Source organism: Aptenodytes patagonicus, chromosome 7 (genome assembly GCF_965638725.1).
Source record: "Aptenodytes patagonicus chromosome 7, bAptPat1.pri.cur, whole genome shotgun sequence".
NCBI classification, from domain to species: Eukaryota; Metazoa; Chordata; class Aves; order Sphenisciformes; family Spheniscidae; genus Aptenodytes; species Aptenodytes patagonicus.
In genome coordinates, this window is record NC_134955.1 from 42,980,518 (window position 1) to 43,002,902 (window position 22,385).

General features: G+C 36.2%; 1 protein-coding gene across 4 annotated transcripts in view; it reads left to right on the forward strand.

Annotated features, from left to right (window-relative positions):
• Positions 1-10,418, forward strand: part of AKAP6 (A-kinase anchoring protein 6) — a 293,258-nt gene extending 282,840 nt beyond the window's left edge. For all 4 annotated transcript variants that reach the window (XM_076345005.1, XM_076345008.1, XM_076345007.1 and 1 more), the window contains exons 13-14: positions 808-4,235; positions 9,370-10,418. In XM_076345005.1, coding sequence (XP_076201120.1) covers positions 808-4,194 — 3,387 coding nt within the window. In that variant the 3' untranslated portion in view covers positions 4,195-4,235; positions 9,370-10,418. The remainder of the gene's footprint in view (positions 1-807; positions 4,236-9,369) is intronic.
• The last annotated feature ends 11,967 nt before the right edge of the window (positions 10,419-22,385 follow it).

The window sequence follows — 22,385 nt, forward strand, 5'->3', positions numbered from 1 at the left end:
TTGATACTATATGTTCTGAGTCATAATAGCAAATATTACTGGAAAGTTACAAAAGTCTTTAAAAAAGCAAACTAAGTTTAGCTCAATTATTTATCAGCCCTTTCCCAGAGAAAGGTGTCAGCACAGACAATATTTGAAATTCATGTAGTATTTGATTAGACTGATTGATTGTTCTTACAGCTGAAGATATTAACATTCATTAGTCTTACTTACTGGTCATTAGTACTGCCTTTATTATCAAGTAAAGAATAAATAGAAATTCTAATAAAAATTCATCAAGTCTTGTGATTTCCAGTGCATTAGATCTGTTGTTTTAAGGCTGACAACACAAAAGTTTGTTATAAACATTTCAAAAATCCTCTTATAAATCCTTTATATCTTAACTCTTTTAAACTTAAGCAGGCTAAGAGAGATTCTCATATATCCAACATAATAAAGCGCTAATCACGTGTTTTTTACTACCACACTACCACACTCCTATGTGATTCTGCAGAATGGTTAAAACTTGTTACATATAAAATGACTAACCACAATTAATCTCTATTAAAGAAAAGTCAAATGTCTGTATTATATTTTGACAGCAAATAAGAAAAAAACCACCTGAGTAAGAAATCATGCAAAATTTAATAGGTTTCATTTTAATTGATCATTTTAATGGTACACAAAATGCAACAAAATTAAAAGCCTATTAGTCATCATTGTTCCAAAAATGCACTTTACTCCCACTGATTTACTTATATGATTTCAGTGGAAGCACATTTAAAGTGCAGCTGTAAATATTTCTAATCTTTGACTTTTTTTTTACAGGAGCCTCTGAACTTTATTGATCCCAGTTTGATGGATCTAAATGGCCCAAGTGAAGATGCACTAGAATGGGACGAAACTGACATAAGTAATAAGCTGATCAGTATTCATGAAGACTTAAGTGATCCTGATCGGGAACTCAAGGAGGATGATCTAAGCCAGAAACCTGCTTCAGGAGAATGTGGTGATAACAATGTGAATGAAGACGAAAGTATCAATGATCGTGCAAGTCCTCTTTATTGTCGCAGCATTACTTCCCCTCCAAATCCTCACATCTATCAGGTCTATAGTCTTCATAATATTGAATTATCAGAAAAAAAACACATGCCTTTTATGAAAAAAACATCCAAACTCTCCAATGTAACACAGTCTAACATTTTAAACAAAAGTCTTAGTAAAGACTCGTCGTTTTCATCTACCAAATCCCTGCCAGACCTAATAGGGGGGACCACATTGGCAAAACCATATAACTACATCTATCAGAGTGGAAACATAAGCAGGCATTCTGAGAGTGAGAGTGGGATAGTGAGTGAATGTGATACAGAAACTACAAATAATTCAGAAATTTTTTTGCTAAATGATATTGAAAGCACTCAGAGTAATCCTGAAATTGGGCATGCAGAAACTCAAGTGGATGATATAGTCGATGTAATAAAACAAAAAATAAAGCAAGATGAAGAAGACCATGCTAGTCTCTCAGATGATTTCCAGTTGGCACCTTCTGCATGTTGTGGAAGTGAAAATGATGAGGATTTGGACAGCATTACTATGTGTAACCCTGTTTGTCTAGACGAACTGCAAGGAAAACATGACGTGTTTACGTTTTATGATTACTCATATCTTCAAGGCTCCAAATTCAAATTACCTGTCATAATGAAACAATCGCAAATTGACAAAACACATACAGAGGGCAGTTTTTTCCATGGGTTTTGTTTTGATAAAATACCTGGTAAATCTGAACATAAGCCTGGAGAGTCACAACCAGATGGGTTTATTCATGACCATACTCTGGCAAGTATCCCTGGAGAATCAGATCCCAATTCCTGTAAATCTGCAGAAACTGTAAGAAAATTAACTGTTACAGAGAATACAAGACAGGTTTCAACTTTATCTTGTAGTTCTTCATTAGAATCTCTGTCTGTAGTAGGTGATTTGTTCAGCTCAGGTATTTTTAAAAGTGGAGATGGTCTTCAGCGAAGCACCTCTTTGGAGAGCTGGCTGACGTCCTACAAAAGCAACGAAGACCTTTTTAGTCATCATGGCTCAGGAGACATAAGTGCAAGCAGTGATTCTGTTGGAGAGCTCAGCAAAAGGACATTAGATCTTTTAAATCGCTTAGAGAATATCCAGAGTCCTTTAGATCAAAAGATAAAGCGCAGCATCTCTGATATAACACTCCAAAGTAGCTCTCAAAAAATGTCTTTTACTGGACAGCTGTCTCTAGATATTGCATCCTCAATCAACGAAGACTCAGCAGCTTCTCTCACTGAACTCAGCAGCAGCGAGGATCTTTCTCTCTGCTCTGAAGACATTGTACTGCACAGAAATAAAATACCAGATTCAAATGCATCATTTAGAAAACATCTTAATAGATCTGTAGCTGATGAGAGCGATGTCAATGTCAGCATGATTGTTAATGTCTCCTGCACTTCTGCTTGTACTGATGATGAAGATGACAGTGATTTGCTTTCAAGTTCCACACTTACCTTAACTGAGGAAGAGCTAGGTATCAAAGATGAAGACGATGACTCCAGTATAGCAACTGATGAGGATATTTATGAAGAATGCAATTTAATTTCAGGACTTGATTATATAAAAAATGAACTCCAAACTTGGATTAGACCAAAATTTTCTTTGACAAGGGAGAAGAGAAAAAGTAACCTCGGTGATGAAATTCAGCGCAGTAAAGAAGTTAGTAATGAAACATCAAAAGCCACAGATACATTAAGCATTGAAACACTATTGAATGGTTCAGTACAGAAAATATCAGAAAATAATGGCAATAGTAAGAATGTACCACGTGATCGTGAAAAAGGAACAAAGAGTCACCTGATAAAAGATATCTCTCAGGCTGTGAAGGATCAGCTTGTGGATGATATGGAGAATGGCAATGTTGAAAATACTCTTGGCAGTCAAAAGGAAGGTCTTGTCAGAACATCAGCAAGTCCCAAAACTCATGCATCAGTTGATGTCAGAGAAGCTGAAAATGAATGTTGTGTCTGTGAAGCATTTACAGACAGTTCAGATGATTCACATATGGATGGCAAGGAGACTGTTCTGTCATCAGATGGATCCAGAAACCCTCCAAAAGAATGTCAAAGTCATCTTCAGCCTGATCATCACTCTGTTGCTTCCTCTCCTGCTAAAAAGCCTTGTCTTGAATCTTCCTCAGAAACAAATTGTGTAGACATACAAGATACAACTTTACAAACATCCTTACCTAATGGTCAACAACATAGAATAAGCATTGCTGAAAAATCTACTGATTGCTGTACAGCCTTGAAATGCAGCGAAGCAGAATGCGACTCTTCAGCCAACAGTCTTGATTTGTGTTGTAACTGTGAATCTGCTGCTTTTGATAAAAGAAACATGGAAGATGGCTCAGTACACAATTTTGTGAGGGAGATAATAGACATGGCATCAACAGCTTTGAAAAGTAAGTCACAACCTGAATGTGAGTCACCTGCTCCAGCTTCATTAGCACAGATCAAGGAAAAAGTGTTAGAACATTCTCACAGACCCATTCAGCTAAGAAAAGGGGACTTTTATTCTTATCTTTCACTTTCTTCTCATGATAGTGACTGTGGAGAGGTAATCAAATACATAGAGGAAAAGAGCAGCACTCCTGTGCCACTAGACTTCACAGATGAGAGAGAAAATATTGAATGCTTTTTTGAAGCCTGTCCTAAGGAAGAACGGGTTGAGCAGCAGCAACCTACTTCTAACACTATTTCTGAAATATCTCCAGACTCACAAGGTGAAGTGACTCTAGAGTCATTAGAAGTTAAAACTTCACCTGAAGGTAGGGATTTATCTTTCTTATGTGATGATGACAATAATATAAACGTCCCCAATCCTAACAAACAAAGTGCATCAAACAATTTGAAAAATGCTGCTGCTGATTTGCTGATTTCAGATGGGCAAACTGAAGGTTTGGAAAAGAATTCTTCAGAGCTTAGCACTGAGAAGAGTAGTACAGGAAAATCACCTGGAACTGAAGAGCCCAAAGGATGTGTTGCTGCTTCTGAAGGGGCTTCAGCTATAGAGTTTCAGTTAAAGCCTGGCCATTCACAGAAAAAGGACGCTTTGCATCAGAACAGTAAAACTCTTACTTGTGAAGAAAATCTTCTGAATCTTCATAAGGAAAGACATATAAATATGCACAGATAGAATGTAACCCTCTCCAGGCACGTACATTATCCTAAAAACAGGTATGTACTCTACAAGTTGCACATTCGGTTTTTTTACCTTTTTTTGCCTTTTTTTTTTTACATTTTTGTACAATGAAAAGAGATGAATCACCATCCAGGGCTTCTGTTTTATGATAGTGCCATATCATTTATTTTGATTACACTATAATCCCAATTTACATGCCACTGGTCAACAATGCAGTGAATACTAACTGCTTCTTGCCCTTTGGCTTTGCACTGACTGGAGCTGCTCCCTTCTAGAAGAACTCTGCTATCTTGCAGAACTTGGGAATTCTTCAAACATAATATTTCTATATCAGCCTCCTCTTCCCTCCTCAACTGAGCTGTGGAACCAGAAACCAGCTGTGCTCATTGATCCCCTTCTCCACAGTCAGCTGGCCTTATGAGGTGTTCAAAAGCAGTTGATGAAGCTGAACTTCTGGTTTTACAAGAATTTTGGGTGACTAGTGAGTTGGAGTTCTACAATATTTCCAGACAAGCCATGAAGAATGGCTAAGCAGACTGGAGGATAAGTAGAGAAGTCATCTCTTGATGTCAGTTTACCATGATTTAAGTTCAGTGAGCCATTATTAAGAACACAATTATTACAACACAGTGTTAGGCCAAAAGTTGAGGTTACCAAAATAAGAAATCTTTGCAAATCGTTAAAGAGTATAATGTGAGGGTAATGTAGAATAAAGACCTGAATACCAGAGCAGATGGAAACTGATAGCCACACAGCAGTACTGGGAGCTTCGGTTCTATTTTGTGGTAAGCGTTCTGAAACATAAGTAAGATGGTGGAACCAAAGACGAAAAAGTGGCTCTGATCTCTTCCAAAGTTTGAAAGTGGTTCAGATCTGGAGTTTCTGACCTCACATAAATGTCTAACAATAACTGAACATTTAACACCAAAAGAAGATCTACAACACAACTTCTGGATCAGATCCTGGTGTGTAGCACTGCTGCTTTGAGTTTCACTAGTTGTTTGGTGACCCAAAAGCCAGCATAGCTGTATAGAATGCCATTAGTCTTTGGAAACACTCCTCCAGTAGACCAGAGCCAGCATGGCAACTCCAAATGCTACTCCCAATTCCAAATGCTGCTGCTTGCCAGAAGCTGTAGCAAGGGAATTTCCAATAAAACACAAGGCTAAGCACGGGACCAGGTTTCCCCAGGAAATTCTGGAATCTCCATCCTTGGAGATTTTCAAAATTCAAATGGACATGGCCCTGAATAATCTGATCTACCTTTGAAAATAGCCTTCCTTTGAGCAGGAGGTTGGACCAGACAATGTTCAAGTTTCCTTCCAACCTAAGTTATGCTGTGATTCCATGATGTTGCTAGGGGAAAAGGCTGTTATTCATCACTGCCCATCAAAACCACTAGTACCCTCCTATTGCAAACTGTGTAACTGTAGCAGAGGATCTGGGCCTATTTATATGAAACAGATTGCTTTGCTGCTATTAGATATCTAACAACTTCTGCATTTCCTGATTTTGCTATATTATATGACTATGCTTTGGGCTTTTCTTTTGCACATATTGGCAGTTTACCCAGCATTCACACATTCACATATGTATAAATATGTCTAGCAAAGTCTTTAGGTTATGACAGCAATAGTCTACAGCTTGCCGCTATCTCTTTCGACACGTATCTATTTGAATAATGCGTTATCTTGGAACCATCATAGCAAAGAGGATATTTCTTGAATGGCTTTGAAATAGGCTATCATGACCTGTTGATTGCCAGTTAGGTTAATACTTGGACACATCCAAACAACTGGAGAAGCAATGGAAATCAACTGGGAATTACAAAACTCATAGATGATACTATATATCCCAGAATTACATTAAAAGGATTATGTGTATGTGGAAGCCCCCATTTGGAAATGGAGATGATGACAAAAGTCTGAGGTTGATAAGTGATAATTATGTAAACATAAGCTTTTCCTAAATTACTATTTTATTAGTTTTCTTTTTTTTTCTCCACTCATTTTTATAATATTAATTTGAGGAAGAATACTTACTATAGTGAGTGTGATTTTATTCTTGTTCTCATTCTTTCAGCGATGAAGGTACAACATGTCTTTTCAATTTATTAGTACTTTTCCTCTGAGGATCTCAAAATACTGTATAAACTTTTCCTCACTCTTCAGAACTTCATAGTTACGTACATGGTAGCCAGCTGTGTTTTTCATAAGACTGGGATATGACAATATGCAGTTGGTGTAAGGACTAAGATTGGACATAGAGGATGGAGATATTAATAAATGCCCCACAATGCAATAAAATGTAATGCAGAGTCTGTATGCAACAACTTAATAGGGTTATGTTATAGTTTTAATTTTTGACCAGGGGTTGACAAATATTAAGGTAACAAAGCCCTTCACGCTACATCCCACTTTGTACATTTAGGAAGATATACTGGTTCTTAACTGATACATAGAGCATTGCTTCCGTGGAAATGATGTACTGTATTATTCCCAGTATAAAGCCCTAGGATACATATAGTTTATCTCTGGCACATCAAAAAATGAAAATATGAGCTGCTAGATTTGGTTTCACTGAAGTCTGAGCTCCCTGCCCCCATTCACAAGCTTGGTGCTTTAACTTCATCTCTCATGCTATGGGGAATGAATTACAGAAGCATTCTATCCTAATTTGTTAACTTATTCAAATAACAGTTATTATGCTTAACTATGCTAAAGATTATCTTTTTGGTGGCAGATTGTTTATTTTTTGATGAGGCTAATTACTGATTTTCCAAAGGTAATTTACATTTATTACTAATACATCTTTTAAAATGTGACAGATAAATGTTGTTCCCATAAGTGTATTATGAAAAAAGTTACTATTTAAAAACACATTATTTAATTTGAAAGATAAATGGCAAACACCATTATTTTTCCCGTAGCACCTGTGCTGTAAGCTCATTTAAATGTGTAATTCCATGTGTAGCTGCAATACTTAGAGAAAAATAATCTATAGTATATGTGTACCTTAAAAGCATACTGAGAATTCAAAGCTGAAAAAGGCATAGTTTGAAATGTAGTTTGATTTTACACTCTTTTAGTATTTACTTTGGCTGTACAGGAGAATAAAAGTAATAGTGAAGAAAATATTTTTGCCAAATGTTGCAATCCTGTTACTTAGTGGTCTGCTACAAAAAATGACCATTATGGAAAAATAATAACAATTCTATAAGCAGGCTTAAAAATATCTCTGTCAGCACTGACTAGGCTCTCATATGAGCCAACACGGAGTTCTTCAACAGAGGTGCTCATAAAGCTATGCTGATTTTATTTCTCAAGTAGGGGACAGTTTGAAAGAACTATCTTTCTCTATATGAGATCATGCGATCTTCTGCTGTCACTGTGACCTATGACTCACCAATGGGATGGGAATTTTTAGTCACATATTCAATATGCGTAGAGATCAATACATTAAGGAGGTTTATGTAATGTGTCAAAAGTCTTTTTTTAGAGCATACGTTAGAATTCTGTGTGTAACCTGTTAGTTCTTACAAATAAGTCCAAAAGCTATTTCCTTCCTTTTGTGCAGAATTTGTAATTTAAACTTAAGTTTTAACTTAATTTAGGGAAAAAAATATTTTACTTGGGCTTAAGAAAACTAAATTGGTTTTACCTGACAGTGCTGCAATGTTAGCCAGAATATCCTGCCACTTACTATAGCCAGGAGAAACCCAGGACTGGTACTCAGAAGGCCTGACTGTTATTTCCTGCTCAGCAATAGATTTTTTTATATGACTTATTCCTTCCCTTGCCTCAGTTTTTTAGCAACAAAATAATGAGAATAATGATCAATGGGACCTGTGAAGCATGATTTATTCACTGAAAAGTGTTTTGAGATCCACAGATAAAAGCTGATACATAAATGCAAAGGACTGTTAGTTAATTATTCATTACAGGAGAAAAGTAATATACAGGTTTACACAATAGATAATATGTAATAATTTACTTTTAGAGACTGGAACTACAACAATAATCTAAATCTTTGCTTACCGTTTTTTTCCTAGAGGTTTTTATAGGGAGGTAGATACTATAATGTTTGTTTATAGAGTTTAAAACAGTCTGACTTTTTAGCTCCTTACAGTAGCTGACTTTAAAAAAAAATAAACAGATAATCTTGTATTGTCTGTGAATTACATAATTTTTGAAAAACCTGACATAATCCATCAGTGAGACTTTTCTTACTATAGATATGTGAAACTCATGCCAGAGTTGTAGAAACCTTTTGATACAATCTTCCCCTTTATTCAGATCAGTTATTCATTAATTTTTAAACAAACTGTTGAGCTTTTCACTATTTTCATGTAACCATATTTTTTCTATAAACGAGGGGGGTCAGTTACACCAAATAAGATCAAAGGAGAAGGGAACTGGATAGATCCAGATATTCCTGCTTAATTTGGAAGGCACATAATGCATGTCTGGAGTGCCTCCTAGGAAATGCCTATGAGATGTACTTTGCACTAATCTTTGAGCTGTATTCCGACAGTTATTTCTTCATAATCCTCATCATAAGCCTGTGCTCTTTGATGAATAGTTTAACCCTAAACTCTGAGCTGGATAATTCTATAGTATGAAAATTTAACTCATTGCTAGTACTAGAAGTGTCTAAATAGCTATTTACAATTTAAAAATACAGTGATGACACTGACAGTTCTATTCGTGGACCACTTCTGTGACAATCCTTTCCTCCTCTTCATTGAAATCTCATTCTATATGTTTACATAAATATTAAAATAAGTGATGGGTAGATCTTTTTGTTGCTTGGCTTTTGAAAATTCCTATGTTTTCATTGATTGGTGCACTTTTGAGTGCGCTGAAGGTAAGTTCACAGGTAAGGATAAGGACAGGATCCAGGGAAAAGGTCAGATTTGATGACTACCCTTGTTTCTTTAGAAACAAAGTCTTTACAAAAATCAATGAGTTTTCTACATCAGTGCAATTTTTTACACTAACTTGTACCTCAGGCTGTTAAAAGTCATTGTTTGCCTACCGTATGCTCCTGCATTAAAGGCTCTGGCATGTGACCATCTAATGACTATCTATGGTTGTTCTGGAAGAGCTATGTTTTGCAAATAAAACTTCATTTTCTGTAACCTACTATTACTTTTTTGTTTCCTTTTAGACACTTGGCTGCAATTCAGGTGCAGGTTCATCCTGTAAACCCTGGGATGACCTCCAATTCCATTGTATCACTGCCTTTCATTACACTGACTCCCAAGATAAATTTTCTTTCCAAATGTGATTTGTCCATGTTGGCTTTGTGATCAGGCTGCATATGCTAGTCCTATTTCAGTGATCATTTTGTATTGTAGCAAGGCAATCATTTGCTTTCATAGGGATTCCTCTCCCAAGCTACCTCTAATGACCCCCCCCTTCCTAAATTGGATGCTCCTGTACTACTTACCACTGGTTCTGTTCTTTAAAGTTTTGAAGTTCCACGGAATTCATGATCCATCTGGTTCATCTTTTCAGATCTGTACCTGTCAGTACTCTTCTATTTTATGTATCAAATTTAATATTTATGTGTAAAATGCATAAGTTTATTGAAACTATTTTACTTTTAAAGTGACAATTTTGTTGGATTGCAGCAAAAAGAAGTCATTAGCCCTCCTGATTCAATACATCTAAAAATTAAGCAATTAAAATAAATGGCATTTTATTTATTTAATTTTAAAATTTAATCTATGCAACACTTCAAGAAACAACTACATGGTGTTGTATATTAGGAGCTGTTGACATTCTACTGAATTAAGTACAACATTTTGGTTTTTTATGCTTCTTGAGGTGGTAATGAGAAAAAAAGTTTTTAAAAAATGTGTGCCTTGCTGTATTTCTTATATCATTTATTAAAAAGCTGCTTTCACAGTAAAATTATGTTGGTTTGAAAGGAGGAAATAGCAAGGTTAAGATGTGTGAATAATTTCTGTATATATGTATAACCAAGTGCAAACATTGATGTATAATGACAGTATAAAATGCCTTCATGTTTGTGATGTCCAGTGATGTGGAAAATATAAGCCTTAAAACCATTAGATTGCATGGTAATTAGAATTGGCATAATAAACATAGTTTATTGGGGAAAAAAAGCAGAACTGGTGATCTGTTTTACCTGCGTTCCAAGAACAGAATGCTTTACCAACGTACAGAAGAATATGTTTTTCTTTGCAAATATTCCCTAGAGATACGCAATTCTATAGCTGCTGAAGATCTGTATTACCTGGCTCAGAGGTAAAGAACCTTTTCATTAAAGGTTCTGCAGGTCTTTTGGGCCAAACAAGGAGACACAAATATTTAGTAGTTTAAACTAGTACACTGCCGACTGCAGTGGTGCAAATGATCAAGCACACTTTTATAGCACATCTTTTCTTCGTTTATCATTAACAGTTTGTTGTCTGATTCTTAAAATTTCTTTCATTTACGTAATTATATTGAATAAGCTTTATATATATTTATATAGACACTTTTACAGTTGGCTGTTTCAATGACTTAGATTGTACATTTTAAATGTTTTTATCTTGGGTTAAAACTATATTGGGTGGCCAAAACAAGCCAGACAGCTTTATAATCTATCTCTGCAAACATGGCATTCATCTCCTAAAAACACTATTGGGAAGGCATGTCAGGAAAGTTAAAAGGCAAGAAATGCTCTCCCATACCACCTTTTATCATTATTTTTCCAAGTACATAAATGTTTTTACAAAAAGCTTCACAATTCTTCTTCCTTTAAAAAATGTGCATCAGTTTGACAAGCTTAGCTAGTAGCTTAGAGGAACTGTACTGACCAGCTGATATATTTATACAACAATAAAGGAACAGGTATTTAAAAAAAACCCTCATGTTTTCCAAATTATTAACAGCTTCCTATTACTGCAAGAGACAAATTATTTATTTCTCAATTTAAATTTCCACTGCGTAGCCTTGGGTAGGCTATGATGTGGGTAGGGCAGCAGAAACAACTCTTAGCTTAAAGAAAAGTGTAAATAATAAGAAGCAATTTTTAAGAGAGCCTTTTGAATCTATAAAGTTTTCTGCTCTTGCATATCTTGTAACACGTACAAATCTAATAGGTTAATCTATAATTACCTAAAATGTATAACTATATAGCTAAAGATCACTTTAATATATTTTGAATATTTTTTGAATTATAAATAAAGTAATTTGGAATATAACTCCTAATTTTAGTAAAATATTTACAGTGACAATTATGTTCATCTATGAATTATTTCAAACGTGATTTTTAAAATTGCCTTGACATGGGAATTGAGTTTGGAATCATTCTTTTTTTCTCCCTAGCATTTTCTGATTTATATTGTATTTTTTTAAATTTACTTTGACTATAGTCATACCTTACACTATGATGACAGGAAAACTAATAAGTCCGAGGCTTTTCAGACCCGTCACCTCACCCAACAGACTGTGCAGAACTCCATCAATTACTTGTATCATTCTATTAGGCCATTTGCCACAAATCCGCTTCTTTTCCTGGGGGAAAATAGTAGTACTTGTCCAATCAATAAACCACATATTCATCATACAATATCTGGAATATTATATGGCCACAACTCAAATTTCTGTGGTTCCTTTCTGAGAGATGCTGAACATTTTAATTTAACTAGTATTCCCAGATCTATAATATTTGGTCTCATGAGATAAAGCCATCGTTTTTATGACTGTGACGCAAGACCCATCATTATCAACTGTCCCTTTTTTGGCATGGTTAGAAGCTTTACCTTTTTTATTTTTCTTTCAGAATATATTGGACTTTGTTGTCAATAAAAATTGATTTCTAAAGGAAATCTCTGATATGTACTCTACAGGATTTGTTCATGTCTTGGTATAAGTCGTATGCTTATGGCCAAATTGTGCCTAGAACTTGCAAGAAGTTCTAGTGCTAACTCCCTAAAGAAAAATATTGGTATAGCATAAAATTAATGTTGCTGTACCAATATTACCTCCAAGATCAGCTCATACATAGATTCCTGTATAGATCCTGTTCCCTGCTGGTGAAATTCTCTTGTGGTGTAGAAGCATGCTGCAAGCTTTCTGCAGCATTTATCCCCACCTAAAGTTCCATAGGCTGCTTTTTATTCCACACACTCTCTGGCTCATGCTTGAACAACATCTGCAATGTGTGAGGAGGCCATTTGACAGCAATGGCCCTGACACGTGGATCTCCCTTTCCTGCCTGCTTCGCATTCCTTCCACGGAGAGCCAGAGCTCTCCAGCTCTAAGCAAAGGGAATGCACACTAACACTGGTGGTAAAACACATGCCTGGGACCACGATTTAAAAGGTGTTTTGTAATCACAGTAGTTTTATATATGGATAGCCTTGTAAACCATGTCCCCAGTCTTTCTCACTTAATGGTTTGCCTTTTTCCCAAGGTAAGTCAAAGAGTTTTTGTGGAACAGTGCCTCTGCACCTTTGTTACAGTAAGAGAAATTTAGGTGGCATCTCTATGTCCTTATGGTTGTTTGTGCTGTTCATTGTATACAGGTGTACGCGTAAGCATACAAACACAGGCAAAGATACTGAAATTGCTCCTGTTTGTTTCACAATAAACTCAAACAAAGAGTCGCTGTCAGTTAGATGGCGTCTCGACCTTCCTCCTTGGTGACAGGATCCATGGATGACATAGCCTCCCACGTCACGTATTTTAGAATTTTATTCCAATTCCCCTGTGTTGAGCAAAACAACACATTTTGACTAAAATGTATCTGATAAAAGGGCTGCTTTTTGGGGGGGTCTTGAAGACATGAGGAACAATGTTGTAGAGGTTCCTGTGCTGCAGTGCACAGAAAAGGGATTATTAATGTTTAGGCCAGACCATACTCATACTTGGCTTGAGAGGATTAACGGGGATGTCAAGTCCTCAGCCAAGTCAATCTCCTCCGCTGACAAGTTTCTACAAACTTATTCCTAATAATAGCATCACTTTGAGAAGGATTTTGGCCAACAAATGACATCTGATCTATTGCCTTCAGTGCTGTGCTGCTAATTTTTCAGACTCACCCTGTCTTCTATACTTTTTCTACCAACCTGGTTGCTTACATTTTTCATGTGACTACTGTTTGCTTCGTAAATGCATGTTCATTCCCCTGATTTTAGAAATGTTTTTAAGGACTAGACCATAAATGAACTTGGCATCACTCAGGTCTGCACACTGGATGAATTCTAAGTGCTTCAGTGCTTTAAAAATGGAATTTCCTATGCAATAGCAAGTAGTATTACTTTATTTCTGGGGAGTGGGGAAATAAGCTAAGTTAAAAGAGAAGTTAGAGTTGTATAAATCAGCAATTTCAGTGTACAAATATTACTGGGATATTGTAGTTACTGTCAAACTAATCATTAAAAATACAAGAAGTACAGAATTACATCATACTTAAAATGAAATTATATGTTATGGAAAAGAACAGTTAGACAAGTAAATGTTTTTACCTCTGCCTTATATCGAGCTCATGCCTCTGTGACATTCTGGGTTTGCAAATGGAAATGAATAATTTTTAAAAACATGCAATTTTTTAAAGTTTTTTCTCTTTCTTGTAATTACTGTGAGGATGTTTTAAATGCAGCAAGGATCCAGTTGTAGCATTTTCCAAAGAAACATGAGAGTGAAAGGGAAACATATTTGACAAGATTTCAAGCAATAGGGGAAAAACACAAATCATTCCTGATGCACTTCATTTACAGAATGAAAAAAAAAAATCAGATTCTGGAAGAACTGATACTAAGCATCAACAACCTACCTCAAACCTATTCCTTTTATTTAGGGGAAGATAAATGCTACTGGAAATAATGTGCCCTCAGGCCAGGTGGTATGGCAATTTTTCATAGAGTCTACTACTGTATACCTATATATATATATGAACTGCTCTATGTATCTGTAGCTCTTGAATCAAAAGTCTTATCCCAGAACTGTGTTTAGAGGGCACGGGTTTTGTTGTTTCTTCAGGACCAAATTTGGGCTGAGAAACATCTACCTCTAAGCTTGAAAATGAAGTTGTAGCAAGCAGAATTTAAATAATATACAATGGCAGACAAAAAATTATAGAAGGAAAAGAAAACAAAAAAGCAATCTTTCTGTAAATCCTGGTGGTCCCCTGCCAGTAGTTTAATCAAGAATACTCTAAGCTTTGTAGGATTATGATAGTTCTATTAACTGTTCATTATTTATCCTGACATACTGATGCCAGACAGATCTATGTCTCTCTATAGTTTTGGCTTTACTTACCTCAAAGTAGGGCTCTTCAAAGTGCTGAAAAGATTATGGAAATGTCTTTTCAGTGGTTAAAATTGTGGCCCGAACTAAAAAAAACAACAAACAATCCCACACCTCTGTTGGGTTGCAGAGCATCTGTGCCAGCCCAGCTGATCAGTGATGCTTTTGGCCATATTTTGTGGAGGCAAAGTCTTTAAAAAGCTTTTCATGCACATAGAGCTCTATTTTCCACTATTAATATGACCACTAAAGAAAGCTTCCCCTGTAAGGGGAGTTTGCCTTAAATGAGAATATAAATGTTTCTCAAACCTGTTGCTGTTCATTTTACATATTCCTGCATCTCTTCTCCTCTGGTCTTCTGAGCTGAACAGTTCTCCACCTGTACCTTTTCTTGCACAATTCAGCAACTAAAGGAAGTGTTTGCAATTTATTTTTGTAACAGGCAATTTACAGGTAACGTTTTGAAAGGTGGGCAAGTGGCAGGCAGTACAATAGGGGCATGGAGTGAAGAGAAGGTGGCTGGTAGATATGTAATGCTGCAGCTGTGCCAGCTAGGCTGGAGGGAGGATTCGGATCTGCAAATGTCATGCTGGCTGATGACTGAAAAAGAAGAGAGAAGCAGAGGAGGAGGTGGAGCTTCAAGGATGATTGATGGGAACTAGCTCTGGTTAAAATATTTGTAGAATGATAGGAGCATACACTGTATTGAAACAGATTTATCTCTATTGCTAGACTTGTTATTGCAAACTGTAAAGTGATGCTATTCATGAATACTCATTTTTCTGAATCTGCTCTTCAGTATGCCAAGCATATCAATCAGATGTACCATTGTCAGTTAATTAACATTTGATTGCATTAAACATAGGGTGTTGAAGAGGAGGTTTCTTCTCGGAGGGGGAGGGGGATCTATGTGTGAGTTCTTTGGAGGGGGAGGGATGTGTTCTTAATAATTATCATCAACTGTGAGTAAAGTCAAATTGTAATCTGTGTGTACATATTTCTGTGCCACCCACCACTCTTATGGCCACAGTAAGAGAGGAAGACAAAGGCAGTAAGTATATCAGCACCTTAGTCCTTAGCCATATACCCTGCACACTGGATTTTCATATGTAGAACAGCATCCGGAAATGTAAAGGTCACCATATTAGACAAGTGTAGAGGTAAGATATGTGAGAAAAGAAAAGAAAAGAAAAGAAAAGAAAAGAAAAGAAAAGAAAAGAAAAGAAAAGAAAAGAAAAGAAAAGAAAAGAAAAGAAAAGAAAAGAAAAGAAAAGAAAAGAAAAGAAAAGAAAGGAAAATAGAAAATAGAAAATAAAATAAAATTAAAAGAAAAGAAAAAAGAAAGAAAAGGAAAAGAAAAGAAAGGAAGAGGGAAAAGGGAGGGAGGAATGGAGGAAGGGGGAGAGGGAAAGTTGAGTTATGCCTACAGTATGTATCTATAACTATTTGACAGCATTTTGTAACACAACAGACATGATAGTATTCAAAATAATGAATGGTTTGGTTAAGACAAATCTGTCTGTCTTCTTCTCTCAGCCACATAATACCAAGTCACTCACGGAAATGGATTGGTAGTGAGTTTAGACATGATGGAAGGAGATACCATACTCCTTTGCATGATATATCATTAATTTGTGGAATTTCATTTCTACAAGAAATTACTGAGTCAAATAGCTTAGTGGGATTGTAAAGGAGTCTAAATATAGAATAGGCAGCTGTGCTAAGATAGCAGGTTAGTTCAAACTAATGACAGTGGAGAGCAAACTTCATTCTCCATGATGAAAGCTGTTGTCCGCTGAAAGAACAGGGGAAATTTCCCAAACTCAATGCAAAAATGGCCAAAACAAGATAGAAGATCTCTCCTTTCTCTGAGGCAATCAAAAGTGGGCCACTGACAGACACAAGGCACACACAAAAAGCATAGAAAATGCCCGTGTTTCTTTTCTTTCCTCTTCATTCCCCTGTTGAAAATTAAGATGTGATGTCAGAAAAAAATTATTTCAATTACTTGACAAGCTATTGTGCTGCAGCATAAGAAATTATCTCAAATATGATTTTGTGGATAACTGTAACCAGCTTTCCATATGCCATATGTAACATATACGTGGTTACCTAGAAGGAGTTAACTGTGATAAATTATATTTCAATAAAGAAAACACTCATATTTCAGGCCAGTTGGGTAACAATATTTCAGAAGAATAACCCTTCTTTAATCATATACTTTGATGGAGGAATGCTCATAAGCACATCAGCACAACTCAATTCTTTCCACAAGGGCTGACATCTTAAACTGCTCTACACAATGAATCACCTTGTCAAATAAAGTGCGAAATGGAAAACCTGTTTTCAAACTCATCTGATATAATGACATTTACAACAACATGTTTGAGGTGATAAACCAACAATAATAATTATATTTTTCTTAGACTTCCATTGTACTTTGAAAGTTTTATGCAATCATATGCTTTTTTTTTTTTCTTCAAGAAAATTTTATACCAAGACTTCTACTGTATGGGTCTTTAAAACAATCCAGGAGGGAAACTGCATTTTGCAAACAACAGGAATTCTTAATTTTAACATTTTCTTAGAATAAACTATATAGTTTCAATTGCAAGCCAAGTTATATATCCTCAACCAAAGATTCAGGTGGTTCTTTTAGAATATCATATACATTAAAATTATTTTCTTGTGATTTTTCAATGGTGATCAATACTATTTATCTTTCCTGATCCTTATCATGACAGTAAACACACTAATGAAATATCTCTCAATGTATGTCTTAAGCTTAGTCAAATTAAAAAGATCATATGAAGAAAGTTCATGTTAATCTTAGAAATCTACATTCTAAAAATTATATTTTATCATATGCTCATGAAGTTTGTGGAAGGATAAAAAAGAAAGCAGTTTCAGGAACATCCTTCCTGTCGCTCTTGCCACTACCAGAACAACGTTCTTGGCTTGCCCTGTCTTTCTTACCTACTACAACTGGCATCCCTGAACAGGGGCTGAGATTCCATCAAAACAGATCTGCAGCTGAACCCTGGCATCTGTGAACAGGGGCTGAGATTTCATCCAGCTCTTCTAAAACGAAGGTTTGACGTGACATTTTTAGAGGTATTAGAACTGCAGTTATTTAGTATCTGCAACAAACACATATAGATCTGGTGCTGTAGAAAAATGGGCCTCTGGGGAAAAGCTTGACTTTCAGCTCTGAGTATGTGTGTTGAGCTGGAAAACAAAGGCTTAAGAACGTGGGATAAACTTTCCAGACACTCTGGTGAACAGCAGCTGACAATCTTTAATAGGAAGGAATGAAATGACAGATCAGGTGCTCGGAAAGTAGAATTTGATAAGTGCTGTATATGAGCCAGCACATGGAGAAAAGAGGATTTGATGAGGCTTTTGCACAACCAAGAAAAACATTTCTTAAGGTAGGTGTGGGCTACTAACAGAATTATTGTAACTGCTACAGTTATATACTTGAATCTAAAATGTAGCCAGTAAATATATCATCTTTACAATATTATTTGCTGAAACATCAGTTTGGATAAAAATGTCCTTATCTTATGCTTCATTACCAATGGGACCTCATAACAAAATATTCAAATGAACATCTCAGTTATTTTCCCCAATGCTGCTTCTTTTGTGACTATATTGTTATTTTTGCCTTGCACTAAAGGTAACAATAGAGTAGGTTTTGGAAGGGGATCTGTTTGTTATTAGAAGGAGAAGATAAACACTAACCCACCAACACTTCCTCTCTACTCCTACTCGCAAAGACACATGAAACATTTCTCATCAGCCAAATTTAAAAAAGAAGCAAAATTACATAGTATACAGTTCTTCCATTTATGCCCGCCCACATTTAAAACCAGGTCCGAAGTCCTTAAATTTCATTGTGACAATGTTAATGAACAGAAGCCAAGCTGCTCCTACACGAGGATCCATAAATAGTGGTTCTGAAAAGGGAGCTCTTGCTGTTTCATTTACTAGTAATGCCTGTGCCATAAAGCAGGCTACAGACTCTCATTGTCTGTTTTGCTTATCAGGAAATTCTGTTCTCAGCACAGAGGACATGATTAGAATGAAAGGGGGAAAAGATCCCTGAGTATTTCTTCCTTTGCAGTGTTGGAAAGTGGAAGTTGGATAGCGAGGTCTTGTATTCACTAGGGCAAAGCAATGAATAAATAAACAAATAAGTGATGATACAAGATACATGTATGGGAAACTGGATGAGACTAGGAAATAGTCGCTTAAAAAGCAGTATTGTTATGATGTAAAAAAAATGCCACCGGGGCCCCATAAATAGCCAGTCTTTATGCAAGATAATTTTCCATTACATAGGTGGAAACCAGAAGCAACTAATATGAACTCATTATAGTGCTAATAAAGTGGGATGAATCTGCCTATAGAATCAGAGGGCCAGCACCTGTTTGAAGTGTGGCAAATGGTTGAAAAAAAAATTGCAGCACCTTTCCTTAGCCCAAATCCTTAAACATGTTTACATACTGTATGCTTAAAAAAGGCATAGTGATTCCTTTGTGCTATAGCAGTTTCATCCAGACTATACTTCATCATATGTCAATACTATTGGTTAAGTAACAATCTGGCATTTTAAACATGATACGCTTGCTATAGTGCTGCATATTACTTACTACTTCTATACCGGATAGGATTTTTTTCATTATTTCATTCTGGATACAGAAATCTGCTTCAAGGTTCAGTTAGAAATAGAAGGTTTTAAACTTAATTTATTTCATAACCAAATCTTTACTTTTTATTTTTGTGAATATCTTTGGAAACAGCAAAGAATAGTTGTTTTGAATTTGAGTATTGAGTTCTATAACAAACTACACACTTAAAAGGAAATAAAAATGCCTGTATTCTAAAGAAATTCTACGAGTAAAATAATAAATTAACTAGCTATATTTTTAAAATTGCATGGCAATTTGTGACTATTGCTTCCAACACAAGATTTTGCAGAACTTAGATCCTTTCCGCAATTAAAGTTGCTAAGTGCACGCTGCCATTGGAAATGACAAATTGCCCTTTAGCACTGGCTAATGACAGAGACCCAGCTTCTTAGTAGCATACCATGTGTCCTAGAATATAAACATGAAATAAAGAATGTAATGACAGGAAAAGACCTTTAAATGGATCATCCAGATGAGTCCCCTAGATTAGATGATGGAATGGTGCCTGGATTTGAATTCCTGGCCACTTTTGTGAGACTAAATTTTCAAATTATTTTTTTTAAAGACAGAAAAATGGACAGCAAAACAAGGAATTCATTCACTCCTTCCCATCGGCAGGCAGGTGTTCAGCCATCTCCAGGAAAGCAGAGCTCCATGATGTGTAACGGTTACTTGGGAAGACAAACGCCACCATTTGGAATGTCCGCCCTTCCTTCTTCCCCCAGCTTTACATGCTGAGCATGACGTCATACGGTATGGAATATCCCTTTGGCCAGTTGGGGTCAGCTGTCCCGGCTGTGTCCCCTCTCAACTTCTTGTGCACCCCCAGCCTACTCGCTGGTGGGATCGTGTGAGAGGCAGAAAAGGCCTTGACTCTGTGTAAGCCCTGCTCAACAGTGACTAAAACATCAGTGTGTTATCACATTATTCTCATGTTAAATCCAAAACACAGCCCCATACTAGCTACTGTGAAGAAAATTAACTCTATCGCAGCCAAAACCAACACAAGTATTTACATAAGATAATGCTGAAAGGCTTAGTTTTTATTAGTTTAAAAACAAAAGCTTCAATGTTTTTATATAGTTAATACTCTGTGTATTTCTAGTGTTTGTATATGAACTCTGGGCAGCTGAATTATTTAGTGATTCCAAAAACTGTGCACTTACTTGTCCTGTCTCAAACAGTACTGGCCTCTTTGCTTTCACCACAGCTAGACAAGCCCATACTTTTGCAGAGAACGGAAAACTCTTACCCCCCCTCCTTTTTTAAAGGCACAGAAAGCTGAAAGTGGAGAAAGTGTAGAGAGAAGTGTGTCTCAAAGAGGGGACTAATATGGGGGCTCCACAGCAATAGCAGAAGAATGACTGTCTTTGCTCACACTGGAGCAACCTTGAATTTTCTTAAAATCAAGTCCAATAAGGCCAATATCCAAGTTGTGAGGTTGCCCGGAGGAAATGGTTTGTCAGACTATAGTCTTTGTGGAAAAGTTGTTCCTTGACCTTTTTTGCCACTGTATGTCTACTGCAGCACAGGGAGGTCAAAAGTGCACTGGTTGTTAGCACCAAAGATGAAGCTTAACCAGACACTGAGAGCAATGATTGTCAAACGGCTCCATTTGCAAGACAAGAAGTGTATCTTTAGTAGAGCAAGGGAGATGAAAGAGATTATTTTCTAGGGGTCACATTTGTTCTTCTTTTCTGACCTCTCTCAAGATTGCAAAAGAAGCAGTAAGAGTTTTCTATAGCAAAAAGGTGCTACAAAGAAAACGGGGCTGCGCTTTCCTCATCTCTTCTCTGCTAAGTCTTCCAGCCACGGTTAAGCTCTGTTCCGCCTTTCTTTCTTTCTCTTTCATAAGAGCCTAGTGAAAGCATAATAATTGAATAGAGAAATTAAAAGGACAGTTTCAAGTGCCTGTAATTTTATATTTTAAAGCCCTTAGAACCTGGAAATGAGTTTGGGCTATCGTTTGGAACTTTTGTTTGTTTCTTGTACTCCTTCCCCCTGTTTCTGTCATTAGTACCAGCGTGGCGGCAGCACCTAGAAGCCCTAGCCATGGGTCTGTGAGGTACTGGAAATAAATAAGCTGTTTCTGTTTTGCATTTCCAGCCTCCCTCTGTTTTTTATGACTATAGCTTGAAATGAACTTACCTGATTTAATTTCTGGTTCCCATAAACTCAGCTCCATTCAAGGTTTCGGAACATTTCAGGGAACAGGCGGGTTGCAAAGCCATCCTTATTCCATCCCTTGGCTGGCAGACCCCACTCCACGAGGGTACAAATACGAAATCTTGCATGAAGAGAGACTCCTTTAATAGGCACTCAGAGTTCTGAAGATGCTGCAATGATGCTATAGCAATTTATAGAAGTATCTTAGCTGATTTTAAACTACTTCTTTGATTCCTCTCAGAAGCAGGCAAAACACATCCAAAAGCTATTCTAGCTCTAGAACTTTGAGGTTTTAAACTTGAAATAAAAAAAAAACAACTTTTGACCTATCACTGAAGTCTTCAGGTTATCATATATTGATAAGATGAATTATTTGTCATTCAAAATGATGTGCCTTTTTTTTATAAGTAGTAAGTATGAAACTCATCACTTCTCAACTCTTTGATAAAAGATCAGGATGGTGGATAAATGAAAGGGTTATTATAAGGCACAGTGTGAAGTAGTTACTGATTTTTGTACTTCTCTACTGTGACCTAAAAATCAAGTTTGACCTAATTCTTCAAGATCAAGGAGGGGGAAAAGAGAAATTCTATGCAGAGGTAACTTGGAAATTTCAAAAGCAATTGACTGGAAATATGGGCTAAAACTCCCTAAGTTACCAAAAAAAAAAAAAAAAAAGCTATTGATTACATTTTTGAATACTCCCATCTTGACAGAGTAGTTAACAATCCAGATGTCACTTGATAAACATCCCCATAGGGGGAAGCTCAAATTATAGCCAAACACTTCAAAGCTATGCAAAAATTTTAAAAAATGCAATAAGGCAGTAGGATATAAGGCTAAGAAAAGAGAAGAAATTCTGACAGTAATGGGCTACATTGTTTAGCTTCAAATGGGATTTCATGTACCTTTGCAAAGCTCTCTATCATAGCAATGGATTCTGCGATTATTTTTCTTATTACTTTAATTTATGTTTTACTGTCAGTCATCAATGTTTGTTTAACACGTGGAAAAGTTCTATTTAAACATTCCCTCAAGCTACTTGGCTAAACTTGCTATC